At 41.8% G+C, this 15,858-nt stretch overlaps 1 protein-coding gene across 1 annotated transcript in view; it reads right to left on the bottom strand.

Moving 5' to 3' along the window:
- Window positions 1-7,558: 7,558 nt before the first annotated feature.
- LOC143986871 (uncharacterized) overlaps window positions 7,559-15,858 on the bottom strand; it is a 116,880-nt gene continuing 108,580 nt past the window's right edge. Inside the window, exon 21 of the mRNA XM_077485278.1 lies at window positions 7,559-10,481. Coding sequence (XP_077341404.1) covers window positions 9,203-10,481 — 1,279 coding nt within the window. The 3' untranslated portion in view covers window positions 7,559-9,202. The remainder of the gene's footprint in view (window positions 10,482-15,858) is intronic.

The following is a 15,858-nucleotide window of genomic DNA, read 5'->3' as shown; positions in this document are numbered from 1 at the left end:
ACTGCTCACGCCTCCTGTCAGCAGCTTGACTATCTCTCTGGTGACTTCTAGAATCTTCTTATTTCTCTATTCTATCAGAAAAGGAGGGAGGTGGAGGCAATGTGATTATCATATCTCCAGACTTCATAGGAGAAAAACTCTAGATTTGTACAAATATAGTAAAATCAAATGACATTTCCAGAATCCTCCTCACCTCACTAATCAGGTCTCCATTTTTATCAAAGCCCCACTGGGATATAATTTACGCAGACAGGGCCCCCAGTCTGTAGGTTGCAAAGAATTCTGGGACCAACAATCTTGCTTTACTTGTGAAAGGGACATTGGACAGAGGAGCTGTGAGGCCAGTGTGATGTCATAGGATTCTCTGACTTGGATTGCAGGGACGTTGGACAGAGGAGGCCAGTGTGATGTCATAGGATTCTCTGACTTGGATTGGAGGAATGTTGAGAGGAGGAGCTGTGAGGCCAGTGTATGTCATAGGATTCTCTGACTTGGATTGGAGAGACGTTGAGAGGAGGAGCTGTGAGGTCAGTGTGATGTCATAGGATTCTCTGACTTGGATTGGAGGGACATTGAGAGGAGGAGCTGTGAGGCCAGTGTGATGTCATAGGATTCTCTGACTTGGATCGGAGGGACATTGAGAGGAGTTGTGAGGTCAGTGTGATGTCAGAGGATTCTCTGACTTGGATCGGAGGGACATTGAGAGGAGGATCTGTGAGGCCAGTGTGATGTCATAGGATTCTCTGACTCGGATTGGAGGGACATTGAGAGGAGGAGCTGTGAGGCCAGTGTGATGTCATAGGATTCTCTGACTTGGATTGGAGGGACATTGAGAGGAGGAGCTGTTAGGGGCGCTCTGGGAAGTATCTTTACCCACAGAGTCATTTCTGCCGGGTACGTCACACCTCCCCTAAATAAAAGATGACCTTTGTCTTTAGGCTTTGCCAGGACACATCATATTCCTATGATCTCCGTGTACTCCGGAGACTTTACTGATCACATTTTAGGATGAGTATCTGAGACTGGGATAACTATGGAGACATTCGTTTTAGGAACATTTACTAAAATTATAGTATTCCCTCTTTCTCCCTATCTGAATCTTATCAAATAAAGACATACATATTCCAATCCCCCCTTAATAAACCCCATCCCCCACCACTAATAAAAGTGGTATAACCCGTTAGTATAGACTGATGGGGTGAGAAGGTGATTGGTGGGAAAGGTGACACCTCTCCAAAATGAGGAGAATGTTCCGGCCCCACAAGTGGTGAAATGTTCTGCCCCTGAAGGGGTTAATCTAGGTCTCCACACTATATATGTGTGTATCATCATCTGCTGGAGATAAAAGACATCACAGTGACTATGGAGGAAGAGGACGGACATGACGGGGGGGTTACTGGGTGTAAATAGAAAATAAGATCTTATTACCTCCTCTACTGCCACTTCCAGCAATGTCTTCTCTCTACTTCCTACCGACTCACCTCTTACCCAGAACTTCCTGTCTGTACCTGACATCACTTCCTGTCTGTTCCTGAACTCACTTGACATCTTCCATAGAGACTTCCTGTGTAAAAGTGAGATCTCCACCTTGTGGAGCTCAGAGGAACTGCAGCCTTGAGAAACATCTCGTAGTGTGAGCACAGCCTTGTGCTGTGTGTGTATGTACTGTATATCCTTATAGATGGGTCATCTCCACTCCCACCAAGGGGGATAGAAATATATTACTGCCAAGTCCAGTCTTTATCAGCCAGGGTTCCTCCATAGGTTTCTAGGGGCTCCCTGAGCAATAAACAATTTCTGTAAATAATAATGGTCTAGAACCAGATGAGGGTGCGTTTCCCTGCAGACCAAAAGGCCACTTAACTAAAATGTAACCTTTATTGTGTAGCACTGACCCCCGAAGGAGCTGCTGATATTATTTTGGGTCTTTGCCATCACCCCTACCCACAGTTCACCATGTTCGAAACTTAGAGTCTATACCGGGCCTTGCGCCCACCGACGTTTGCACCAGTCACTTCATTCTTTTTCCAATACTTTTTATTCAACAACTTGAGCAGTAGAAGGGTTAGGGGAAAGTTCAGAAACCTTGTGCAGATCACTGAGGAACTTGAGATCCCGAAGACAAGTACACCTTCAGTCAACGGATCTTGCTCACCCGGATAGGCCTCTCTCACTGGCCTAGCAGCCGGAATGATGCACTGACAAAAGTCTCTGCCACAGACTTGATGAAAACAATTCATTGTTGAACAATCCTCTGCCATAGGATTCAGTAATGGTAGCGAACACGTCAACACAGTACCAAAGTTCCTTTAGCTATCCGGCAGTACTGTGAGGTAGATTGGTTTGGATGCATCCTCCAATTGAGTCACCGGGCTCCTCTTGAGATACCAGCCTTTCGCTCAGTCCTCTCCAAGATGAGTTCTCCCCTGGATCTTTCAATTGTTTGGCTTCTTCCTGCAGGACAGGTAGCTCAGGACCATATCTTAACCAGTAGGCCCCAGACAGGGATACAGACTACTTTTACTGAATGCACGAGAAAATCTGATCCATTTTAGATGTATATAACTAAACAGAAAAACAGAAATTAATACATGAAAAAACAAGCAAAAACTATATTAACATAAACAGGGTACGAACGTTCCGAGCTCCACTGCACTCCACGGCTACCTAGGAGGCAGCCGGACTAAATAGGTAGCCGTGGAGTGCAGTGGAGCTCGGGACATTCATTTAACCGCCGCGTAAAGGTATAATAATAGCCCCTCTTTTTTGGTTGTTAGTGAAAATGTTAGTTTGGTTTCTTTTGAAGACGTCAATGACGAAACGCGTTCGACGGAGTTACGCTGATTACGTCACTTCCGGGTCGCCGACGGTGTTTGGAACGCAGGTGGAGCGCAAGCTGCGTGTCTACCGTACGGCATCCACGGGTGCATTGGAACTTACGCTATAAGGACTCTATCCCAAGGGGAAGTATAGTAATAGAGTCACCACCTTCAACAGGGTAAAAATCCCGGGATACTGCCCTGAAGTGTGGGTTTTACTTGCAGAAGGTTTTTTTTGTTTTCCCTGGGACAGAGAGTGTATTAGCGTTTTTTTTCCTTTACTTTGCTTAATTACATGCTGTTTTTTCTGGAGCAATACCGGAACATTCGGATGCATTAACATATTAGATCTCTTGGTGGACTGCGTTTCCACAGATTTTTCTCATTATATGAGAGTTGTGGTTTTATTTATATATATTTTTTTATTTTTTATATTTTTTCTGCTGTGCTTTTTATATGTTTTTTATCATTTTTGTGGCAATAAATAGATTTTTTATATGGATTACACTATGGAGACTTCAATTTTTTTCCTATGAGGATATATGGAATTTTCTTCTGGATACGATCAATCACCAAATTAAGGGTTAAAGAGCCGGACATCGGGAGATTTGGTCTGAAGGCGAGCAACCCCTGCAGGGGTACTTTCTTCTGGTGAGTGGGGTTCCTTGTGGGGGAGCACGGAAGTCACGTTGAAGATTGCACAGGAAGCACTAAAGTCACTTTATGAACATTTTTTTTACACATTTTTGGGGGATTTACGCTATTGACTATACATTTTGGACTATTGGATATATATATCTTATATATATTTTTTTATTCTATATTTTTTTGTTTCAGTTTTTATTTAGGTTTATTAATATATTTTTTGTTTTTTTATTATATTTACATATTTTTTCTATGATTATCATTAATTCTATTATTCAAGGGTATTGATGCACTCATATTATTAGGGGCTGTATTATATGATTAGTTGTTTCTTATATTAATTTTTCACATATATATAATTTTTCGTATTTTCACCTGAAACTTTTTTATGCTCTCTTATATAAATATTAGTAGTTGCATTCTTTCACATTCAGCTATTGGGATATATATTTTCACTAACATATGCTAACATACTGACACAATTGTAATCTAGCACCGATGCGATTTTAGGGGTAAAATCGCACCGAACTATATATAAGTTTGGTTACATTTTTCTGATACTTTTATGCTAATTCTCCCTTTCTTTCACCGGATGTTTTCTTCACGTTACATTGGTTTTTCACTATGATACTCTAGTGGGGAAACTGTTGGTAAACTCTAGCACTGATGCATTTTTGCGAATAATCGCAGCTAGTATTATTATTATTTTTTCTTTCGATATTCAGCTTCTTTCACAAGATTTATGGATGGTTTGTTTGGGATTATAAGAGACTTATCACACTCATTAGGGTGGGTTTGGAGACATACTATATAATCTGTGTGACTTAATAGCTTCTGGGTGGAGCTGGTTTGTATTCCTTCCTGGTTTCAACAGTAATAGGAGTTTATAAGCTTTGGGTCTTTCTGGCTAAAGTTTTCATTTAGGTGGAATAAGAACCTGTTTGGGTTCATGTTAAATAGGTAGCGCCATTTTCCCCGGTCATTATATTGTTTCCATTCTTGAAAGAAACCCTATAAGGGGACTCTCTTTGTGTGGGGGGGCAGCAACCTAGTATTATATATATATAGACATATAAGACATACAGAGGATCTGTATTTAGCCGTTTTTTGTTTTTTGTTTTTGTTTACTTACTCCTGGTGTTGAATAGCGCGGTTCTTCTATCTTGTAATTTATGTATTTGGCGTTTATTCGATATATGCATAAGAAATTATTATATAAAATACATTTCTGTTAAAACTAGACTTGTGCACAACGGAAAATTTCGTTTAGTTTTGGTTTGTTGTCATTCGTAAAATACATCATTTCGTTCTGTTATATTTGTTATGTTACGTTAATAAGTTTTCTGATAATTCGTTATTATTCGTAGAGTGTCGAATTCATTCGTTCGTATCCGTTGAAATTCGCTATTTATGTACGTATAGACATTCCTTTATAATGATTCGTAGTTTGGAAAGTCGTTTGTTTATTGAATCTTTTAACACACACAATGACAACGTCTCTTCTCCTCGGCTCAAATACAATACAACACCCTTCTAACTCAGTTCTCAGGAATGCCCTTTGCCAGTAATCCATCCTCCGACACAAAATTAATCAGCTGATTGGACTATAAGATTTACTTTGAGCTGACCTTTTGTTTCATTAGATCTTTAAAGAATTACTGAATCATGTCGAATTCATTCGTTATATTTCGTTCGTATTCGTTGTTATTCGTTATTTTTTTATTCGGACATTCGAATGCATCCGAATGTCCAAAAGATGCAAAATTCGGCCGAATTTCGATTAGTTACGAAACGAATTGCACAAGCCTAGTTAAAACCAGGTCAACCATTGGGAGCTTTTGACCTCTTGCAGAGGAGGCTTATTTCGGTGTGTGGGGACGTGGGGGGGTTGGTGGGACCATGCCTTTTCCCCCTTTCGGGGATCCCGTGTGTCGCCACATATAAGGGTCGCCATAGAGAGAAAGTCAGGAAGGTGAGAGCTTTGGCCTATATTGCTAGATTTGATTTAAGTCTCTGATATCCTGATCTATGATCAGTGGAGTCCGCAGTGCGGTGGGATTATATATATATATATATATATATATATATATAATTATTAAGGCGGGCCCTCCCTGTGTTTATTCCCATATAATATAATATTTTATTGTACCACGTCTTTGATATTTTACATAGATCCTGTTGATGTGAATATCTACCCATCAGGCAATTGCCCAATGTGCGGTTTACCTGAGCTCCCGGAGTTATTTCAATATATCCTTTATCCATTTTCTGGTGAGAGGTAGGTGCAGTTCAGTCTCAATGGCCTGTTCTGGACTGTTTTCCTGCTTCCCTCCACTTGAATTTGTTCATTCCTTTTTCTTATTATTTCTGATTTTACAGGTATTATATTTTGTATGGCAACAAGGAAATGCTGTAGCGAATCTATCCCTCTCTACGGGTTTTCTGGCTGTTTATTGACCAATTTTTGGCTTGTGTGTATAACGGGATATCTTGGGAACCTTCTTTGTACTGGATTTGACCTACATGCCCCCCCTTTTTAGAGGTAGGGGGAACATGCAACATCATGCTTTGTAGTGAGACACACATTGAGTACTTTTTTTCTTTTGGGGATTTGGTGTTGGGAGCCACACATCTGCAAAAATAATTACTGTACCCTGTTTATGTTAATATAGTTTTTGCTTGTTTTTTCATGTATTCATTTCTGTTTTTCTTTTTAGTTATATACTTCTAAAATGAATCATATTTTCTCGTGCATTCAGTAAAAGTAGTCTGTATCCTTTTCCTGAAGAAGCCACATAGGCGAAACATGTTGGAAAAAAATGGGAACAGAATGGTTTATGCATTAGAATGCTGTAATTTTTTTGTCTCTTGCAATAGGTTATATGTATAGGCCTATGTTAGTAGACATGATTGCAGGCATTTTTTTGCCTCTCTTCTTTTTTAATTTTGTGTAAATAAAAAATCTTTTCGATATCTTAATTGACTATTATGTGATATGTATACTATTCAGGTACCTTTAAAGTCCTGTATCTCCAAGCTTTTCTATTTATCTTAAACTTTGGGATGTTGGTACCACGTTTTTCAGTTAGGGAGCTAATCTCTATCCAACATTTTCAAATATTATCTAATTAAGGTTCCACATTCTTTATCATTGAGTGTGAGGCTCACAACATGGTCTTAGTTAATTTTTGATATGTTTTTTTAGCGCTGCACTTCTATCTTTCCAACACAGGGGAGACATTGGGGGTCTTTTAGACCCTGGATGTCTCATAAAAGAGAACCTGACACCACAAAATCATCACATAGGGGACTTTGTCCTCTATGTCAGTGTTTCTCAACCTTTTTTTAGTCAAGGTACCTTCCAAAATTATGGACAGTCTTGAGGCGCCCTCCAAAATTATGCACAATCTTGAAGCGCCCTCCAAAATTATGGACAGTCTTGAGGCACTCTCCAAAATTATGGACAGTCTTGAGGCGCCCTCCAAAATTATGGACAGTTTTGAGGCGCCCTCCAAAATTGTGGACAATCTTGAGGCGCCCTCCAAAATTATGGACATGTTGAGGCGCCCTCCAAAATTATGGACAGTCTTGACGCACCCCATTCTAAAATGTAAAAACTATTTTAAGCCCTTGTACACACGGTCAAAGATTCCGATGGGATGTGTCCTATCGGACCGTTTTGTCGGATGATCCGACTGTGTGTGGTATGCATCGGACTGTTTCCGTCGGAATATCCGTCTGACCCAATTTTCCAACTTGTTGGAAATATTTCCCGACCAACTGGTTCGATCGGACATACTCCGATCATGTGTAGAGAATTCCGATTGGACAAAGTGCCACGCATGCTCAGATCAAATTCCTACACCAAAGCTATTGGCTACTAGCCTGAACGTAGTCCAGTCGTAACGAAATAACGTCATCACGTTCTGAGCGATCGGATTTTCCGACAACTTGGTCCGACCGTGTGTATGCAACAGTTTTGGACACAATCCGTCTGACAAAATCCAACAGATTTGGTTGGCAGAATGTCCGACCGTGTGTACAAGGGCTTATAGTTCTACATAATGAAACAACATCCACACACGTAGGACACCCAATGTTAGAAGTGATTTATTCATCCAAAGCAAATACACTTTTGCAAACTGGTACTAACTAGTATTCCAGTGTTTCTCTTCTCCCTCAGTTTTTCTCCATCACTCAGCTAATGAGACGCCAAAGCCGCTCGAGAGGAACAGGGGACGGTCACACAAGGATGATATTCAGGCAACTGACATCTTATTAACTGATGATGTCATTGGTCGTTAGCTAGAAGGTTGTAATGGTGTACAATGAAAACCTGTGGCTTTGTGTAACTAAAAGACTTCATCCACCCTCGGCTTGTAATTGCTTTTTATAGGCATTTTGCCAAGGCACTCCTAAAGAAACCTCAAGGCACCCTGGTTGAAAAAGGCTGCTCTATGTGATGAAAAATAAAAAAAACTTTTCTTCTTTAATTGTACAAAATTAAATTTAAACCCAGGCTCCACCTCCAAAAAAATCTGAGGCCCAAGCCCCACATATACAATCATAAACTCACACATTGGGGAGCCTACGGCTGAAAACATTGATTGCGTTACATATCGGTCTCGCACACTGGAAGGAGAGCAATAATTCTACACCAGACCTCCTCCATAACACTAAACTGATGACCTATAGTGGGCTTTTAAAATGTTGCCTACAGAAAATATAGGGTACTGAAGTTTGTCACCATTTCACAGGAGCACACAAATTTAAGATTTTAAATCTCCAGGGTGTCTGCTTTCAGAAAATATATAATTGTTTTTTTATAATCTTCAGGCCTAAAATTATTCTTTAACTCCTTCCCGCCCGGCCTACTGCCCCTACTGACAGGGATGCTTGTCAGTACCTCCTCCTCAGTGCCACGCATAAGTGCTGCATATTTGTGCCTCCTCATCAGTACCCATCAGTGATGGAGAAAATGTACTTATTTATAAAAATTTTATTACAGAAAAACTTTTTTCCCCACAATTTTCTGTCTTTTTTATATGTAACACAAAAAATAAAAATCCCAGTGGTGATCACAAACCTCCAAAATATGGATACAGTGTCGCATGATCGCGCAATTGTCATTCAAAGTGTGAGAGTGCTGAAAGCTGAAAATTGTCCTGGGCAGGAGGGAGATGAAAGTGTCCAGTATTGAAGTAGTGAGGGCATAAAAAATGCAAAACCAGCTCTGGCAGTGAAAGGGTTAAAGGATAAGTTCCCCTTCGGGAACATGTTACATGTTCCTGCAGCGGCTCAGCGAAGTTCCCCGTATCAGCTGTCACTTTAGGAAAAGAGCGCGGCCGTGCCATTCATTCACAGAGTTCTGTCCTTTGTCGATGTCAGCTTGTAGTTTTCAGTGAACTTCCACACCACTGCTGAGCTCTCTGGTAGATGAGGAACAAGGAGATTGTCATAAGGGACAAGGAGATTGGGACCCCGATTTAGTCCCTTGGACAAGTTGTTTTTCCAAAAAATGTCTGCACCCCTGGAACTGTTTCTTACATGATGAAGATCAGCCATGGAGTATATCTGAGGTGTATATCAGGGTGTGCTTCTTCCCCACATGAGAGCTGTGATGTCCAGCAACATTCATATAGAAGACATTTCCCACACTCAAGGCACTAATACACCTCGAGGGTTGTGTGGGATCCCTGATGTACAGGAAGACAGGACTTCAGTGAGGAACAATTCCCTCACTCAGGATAGGAAAGTGGCTTCTTACCTGTGTGAGATCTCTGATGTCTGGAAAGATTGGCCTTCTGTGAAAAACATTTCTCACACTCAGGACAGGAGTATGGCTTCTCCCCTGTGTGCAATCTCTGGTGTCTAGAAAGAGTGGACATCTGTGAAAAACATTTCCTGCACTCAAGACAGGAATATGGCTTCTCCCCCGTGTGAGATCTCTGATGTGTAGAAAGATTGGACTTCACTGAAAAACATTTCCCACACTCAGGACAGGAATACGGCTTCTCCCCCATGTGAGATCTCCGATGTGCGGAAAGACTGGACTTCTCTGAAAAAAATGCCCCACACTCAAGACAGGAATATGGCTTTTCCCCTGTATGAGATCTCTGATGTATGTAAAGGCTGGACTTCACTGAAAAACATTTCCCGCACTCAGGACAGAAATACGGCTTCTGCCCTGTGTGAGATCTCTGATGTGTGCCAAGACTGGACTTGTCTGAAAAACATTTCCCGCACTCAGGACAGGAATACGGCTTCTCCCCCGTGTGAGATCTATGATGTTTGTAAAGATTGAACTTCTGTGAAAAACATTTCCCGCACTCAGGACAGGAATATGGCTTCTCCCCCGTGTGAGATCTCTGATGTACGTAAAGACTGGACTTCTGTGAAAAACATTTCCCACACTCAGGACAGGAATAAGGCTTCTGCCCCGTGTGAGATCTCTGATGTGTGTAAAGATGGGACTTCCTTGAAAAGCATTTCCCGCACTCAAGGCAGGAATATGGATTCTGCCCCGTGTGAGATCTCTGATGTGTGTAAAGACTGGATTTCACTGAAAAACATTTCCCACACTGAGGACAGGAATACGGCTTCTGCCCTGTGTGAGATCTCTGATGTGTGTAAAGACTGGACTTCACTGAAAAACATTTCCCGCACTCAGGACAGGAATACGGCTTCTCTCCCGTGTGAGATCTCTGATGTGTGTAAAGACTGGACTTTACTGAAAAACATTTCCCACACATAGGACAGGAATACGGCTTTTCCCCTGTATGAGATCTCTGATGTTTGACAAGGTCTGATTTTTGTATACAACATTTCCCGCACTCAGGGCAGGAATATGGCTTTTCCCCAGAGTGAGATCTCTGATGTTTGACAAGGTCTGATTTTTGCATAAAGCATTTCCCGCACTCAGGACAGGAATACGGCTTCTCCCCTGTGTGAGATCTTTTATGCACATTAAGTTTGGATTTAGAACGGAAACATTTCCCGCACTCAGTACAGGAAAACCTCTTCTCTGTTGGAAGGACGGCACCGTCCATCACAGTCTGAGGTTCCTCAGGATAAGAGGAATACGATGGTCCATCTACACTGTGTGGTGCCGGATGGACATTTGAGGTAGTCGGGTTTTCTCCTGGACTATACTGTGTGATGTCCTCATCTTCTACTTTACAGTCTGGAGACAAAGTGAGACAATCCTCTGAGGTTTTCTTCATCTCCCGTCCATCTACTAAAATAGAAATACAAAGATTATTACTAGACATGAGCTGATTGGTTCCCCTAAACCAGGACTCCGCCCACATCAGGCAGCTTTGTCTCTGAGGATCTTACAATTCCCCCCTCAAGGTAACTAGTAAATGGGTCCTCTGATCTCCTACCAGATCATTTCTTTATTCATGGACCTTAGTCAGAGAGTGAGGAAACAACGAGAACTGTCTTTTATAGGAGTGACAGTGATGAGGGGATTATAAGACGAGTGTCCCCTCCCCCTCTATCACTCATTGCCATCTTCCCAACACAAGAAGTCCTGCACTTCCTTATTTAGTCCATGATTTAGTCATAAATAACAGCGGGGCTGAGCCCCACCAGAGGTCAGAGAGTGAGGATGGGGGGAGAACAACCAAGATGAAGACTGGACTGATCCTGAAGACCCCCATCATTGGGTTATGGACTCACTTTCTATTTAAAAGGGTTTGTTAACCACTTCAGCCCCGGAATATTTTACCCCCTTCCTGACCAGAGCACTTTTTACAATTTGGCACTGCGTCGCTTTAACCGACAATTGCGCGGTTGTGCAATGCTGTACCCAAACAAAATTTGTATCCTTTTTTCCCCCACAAATAGATCTAGGTGGTATTTGATCCCCATTTTTTTTTAAACTAAATTTCTTCATCGGTTTCGGCTGCTATGTACTCTTCTTTATATTTTTGGTAAAAAAAAAATTGCAATAAGCATATATTGATTGGTTTGCGCAAAAGCTATAGCATCTACAAACTATGGTAAAAATATGGGATTTAAAAAAAAAAAAATTCATTTTTACTAGTAATGGCGGAGATCTGCACTTTTTAGCAGTACTGCAACATTGCGATGGAAAGATCGGACACTTTTGACACATTTTTGCTACCATAGACATTTATAAAGCGATCAGTGCTATAAAAATGCTGTTGTTTAAATGTCACTGGCAGGGAAAGGGGTTAACACTAGGGGGCAATCAAGGGGTTAAACGTGTGTTCCCTCAGTGTGTTCTAACTGTATGTGGATAGGAGTGACTAGGGGAGGAGACATATCGTTGTTCCTACTTAGTAGGAACAAACTATATGTCTCCTGTGCCCTGACAGAACAGGGATTTGTGTGTTTACACACACAAATCCCCATGCTGCCTCTCGTGCATGCGATCACAACTGCTGGCTGCATGCATCAGATCCCCCGCTGTCCAGCGGCGTGCACGCTCCCTCTGGTGGCTCTTAAAGTGAACCCGTACGGGGTTTCGTGCAGGGGGTGCAATTCTGCTCCCATAAAAAGACATGAGCCGGTCTGGAACCGGTTAACCCATATAACACAAAGAATGCCAGACCCTCTATTAGAGCCTGGCATAGCACACTGTACCTGTCTTGTAGAAAAACGAGCATTGTAAATACTGATTTAGAGCCGTCTGTCAGGGCTGGCTTAGCCCTTCCTCCTCTGGGCTGGCCGCTCAGCTGTCGGCTAATTGCCAGCTCTCTTTTTTTTCCACAGTTACCAGCTGTTCCCGATGATGCTTGTCTGACCTACCTATTTAAAGCCTTCCTGCTCACTTTTCCATTTGCCTTTGCGTTGGTCACATCACAGGGAACCATCTCCTGCTGTTTGTTTCAAGACTGTCTGGCTGAGATCCCACCTGGCTTCTTATCCTGCTTGCAGTTGCTCTCCTTGGATCCCTGACATCCGGCCTGGCTGATTACCCGATCTGGTTAATGAACTTTGGACTGGCTGACTACCCGATATGGCTACAGGACTCTGGCTATGCTTGACTACGCTTTTTTCTAGTTACCTTTTTATTTTTATTAATAAACAAGTGTGATTTGATTGTGCTTCTGTCTCAGTCTGTTTCATGGTTTCTGACACCGTCTTCAAGCCGGTCACATGACTTATGGCCGCTGTACAGCTCCGATGGATGGATACTGTAAGAGGGGCCGTGATCTCCCTCTGACGTCAGCCGGGGAGATCATATGGACGCTTAGCCTCTCCTGTAGTAGACTTGGAAACCTGCTGAGAGTCACATGACTGGCCTGAAAACAGCGCTAAATCAGTATTTACAACGTTCGTTTTTCTACAAGACAGGTACAGCATGCTATGGCAAGATATAATAGAGGTGTGGTAGTGAGAATTTAACATTAGTAATTTTGCTAATAGTGGCGGGGGGGCGGGGGGACAGAGACGGAGACACACAGACACTAGCCGAATGGCAGGAAGGAGAGGGTGAGGGGGGAGAGAGGAGAGCAGAAGGGACAGCAGCGTATGACGAAGGGACTATGTAATGTACAACATATTATATAAGATACAACAGACAGGACTATATAGTATCAGAATGATGTAATGTACAACATAGAGTATATAGTGCAGGGTTCAGGAGTATGTAATGCACAACTTAGAGTATATAGTATAGGGGTCAGGAGTAAAGATGAGCCGAACACCCCCCCACCCCCACCCCCCCGGTTCGGTTCGCAGCAGAACATGCAAACAGGCAAAAAATTTGTGCGAACACTCAAAGATCGTTAACCACTTCAGCCCCAGAAGGATTTACCCACTTCCTGACTAGAGGATTTTTTGCCATTCGGCACTGCTTTGCTTTAGCTGACAATTGTGCGGCCGTGCGACATTGTAACCAAACAAAATTGAAGTCCTTTTTTTTCCCACAAATAGAGCTTTCTTTTGGTGATATTTGGTCACCTCTGCGGTTTTTATTTTTTGCGCTATAAACAAAGATCGACGATTTTGAAAAAAAAAAGCAATATTTTTTACTTTTTGTTATAATAAATATCCCCCAAAAATATGTAAAAAACAAAAACAAATTTCTTACACAGTTTAGGCCGATATGTATTCTTCTATATATTTTTGGTAAAATAAGTGTACATTGATTAGTTTGCGCAAAAGTTATAGCGTCTACAAAATAAGGGATAGATTTATGGCATTTTTATTATTATTTTTTTACTAGTAATGGTGGCGATCTGCGATTTTTATCAGGACTGCGACATTATGGTGGACAGATCGGATGCTTTTGACACTATTTTGGGATCACTGACATTTATACAGTGATCAGAGCTACAAATAGCCACCGATTACTGTATAAATTACACTGGCAGGGAAGGGGTTAAACACTAGGGGGCTACATGGCTACATTTTTCACTGATCTTTGGCAAATTTAATGGGACGTACAGGTACGCCCTTTTGCCTGCCCGTGCCATTATGTCGACACAAATCGGCGTGCGGGGGTCGGCAAGTGGTTAAAGTCTATGGGACACGAATGTGAAAAATCTAAAGTGTTCATTTTAAAGGCTTATATGCAAGTTATTGCCATAAAAAGTGTTTGGGGACCTGGGTCCTGCCCCAGGGGACATGTATCAATGCAAAAAAAAAGTTTTAAAAATGTCAGTTTTTTTCAGGAGCAGTGATTTTAAAGTGGTTGTAAACCCTTTACAACAACTTTATGCTACAGGTAAGCCTATAATAAGGCTTACTTGTAGCTACCCTGGATATATACGTGCTTCAGTTTGCCACAGTGTGCATGTGCCAATGACATCGGCACATGCAGGGGACAGGGGATATCTCCTAAACCATGCAGGTTTAGGAGATGTCCCCTGCATGTGCCGATGTCATTGGCACATGCACACTGTGGCAAACTGAAGCAATGGCACGTATGTGCCGTTGCTTCAGTCTGTGTGCGCATGAGTGACGTCATTGTGGCTCCAGCCAATCACAGAGCCGGAGCCGCAATACCCGTAAGTAACCCCCGGGAGAGAGGTCGCTGGCCGGAGGGGGAGACGAGGATGGCTGCGAGGGCTTTGAGCTCAGGTAAGTAATTCATAATGGGACAAATAGTGTAGCGCTAAGTGAGTGAGTAAAGAAAAGGGAATATTTAAGGAGTATTAGTAATGAAACCAATACTATACCACATACTAATGACAAAATATTTGTACAATTGTTGAACAAAAGTACAAATATTGGTTTATTGGTGGATTTGCTTATCATACACTGACTGCACTGACTATACATGTCCTTATAATTTTCCATGCCCTCACATGTCCCGACAGATGATGCATGATTGCATTGGCAAATATATTGCTTGATTGCATTGGCAAATACATTGCTTGTGATACAGAATGAGGGTGAGATGTGGAATTTTTGATTTAGCCGTGAGTGTTTTTACTATATTATTAGAGATTTTGGTGTTAATATACATTTCCATAATGCATGGTGTTTATCTGTGTTTTTATAGTGATTGTGAGACTGATAGCTTGATACCTATTGGTTAAGATGTGCAGAGTGAGCCATTCATGATACGCACCCATTGGATGATTTCTCTGCACACACCCAGACCCCAATTTCCGGCTCCGCCCCTAAATAGGCGGACCAGATATGGGTCAGTTTATAAATTTGGTAGCATTGTGGAGGGTTACAATATGCCCCTGTTGAAGACCTTTTGTTGTCGAAACGCGTCGGGCTTGCATTTGGCACCCCACATTGCTTTTTTATGTTTTATCCGAATTTGTGATCACATATTGTTTTTATGTCATGGCTTTTATGACCCTTCTTAAATAAACCCAATGGTTACCATCTGACCTGCACCATTTGGAGCCTTTTTTCTTTTCTCTCTTTTGAATACTCACTGCACTTGGGGTGGCACCCCAGTGTGAACAACTGGACCCTGTTTATCCGGGAGACGCATGTCCCAGCGTCCAATATTGGAAGTCTGTGCAAGTTGGACCATCATCAACCCGGAACACCGGATTGGCATTACTTGAGATTACAAGCGCAGTTGACCCACTGTCATAGGACAGATGAGTCCACTCTCTCTGGTAAGAGTATTTATTTATTCTTTTTGAAGTCACTTCAGACAAGCTGTTATTCCTGGTCCAACCGAATTGTGTATTACCTGATCCTCTTGTTGGAACGACCGACACTGTTATTCGTCCATTATTCAACATATATGGACTGTTTTCTTTGGGACTCACATTTATAGCCACTAATATTCACTAGTAGTTGCATGTTTTATACACATATTGTGTACCAAGTGAACCAATATTTGTACTTTTGTTCACCAATTTCTTTATATTTTGTCATTAGTATGTGGTATAGTATTGGTTTCATTACTAATACTCCTTAAATATTCCCTTTTCTTTACTCACTC

The sequence above is a fragment of the Lithobates pipiens genome, unplaced genomic scaffold (assembly GCF_037356315.1).
Source record: "Lithobates pipiens isolate NorthernLeopardFrog02 unplaced genomic scaffold, aLitPip1_a1.2 Scaffold_18, whole genome shotgun sequence".
NCBI lineage: Eukaryota > Metazoa > Chordata > Amphibia > Anura > Ranidae > Lithobates > Lithobates pipiens.
This window is presented reverse-complemented; position numbering and strand designations above follow the sequence as displayed.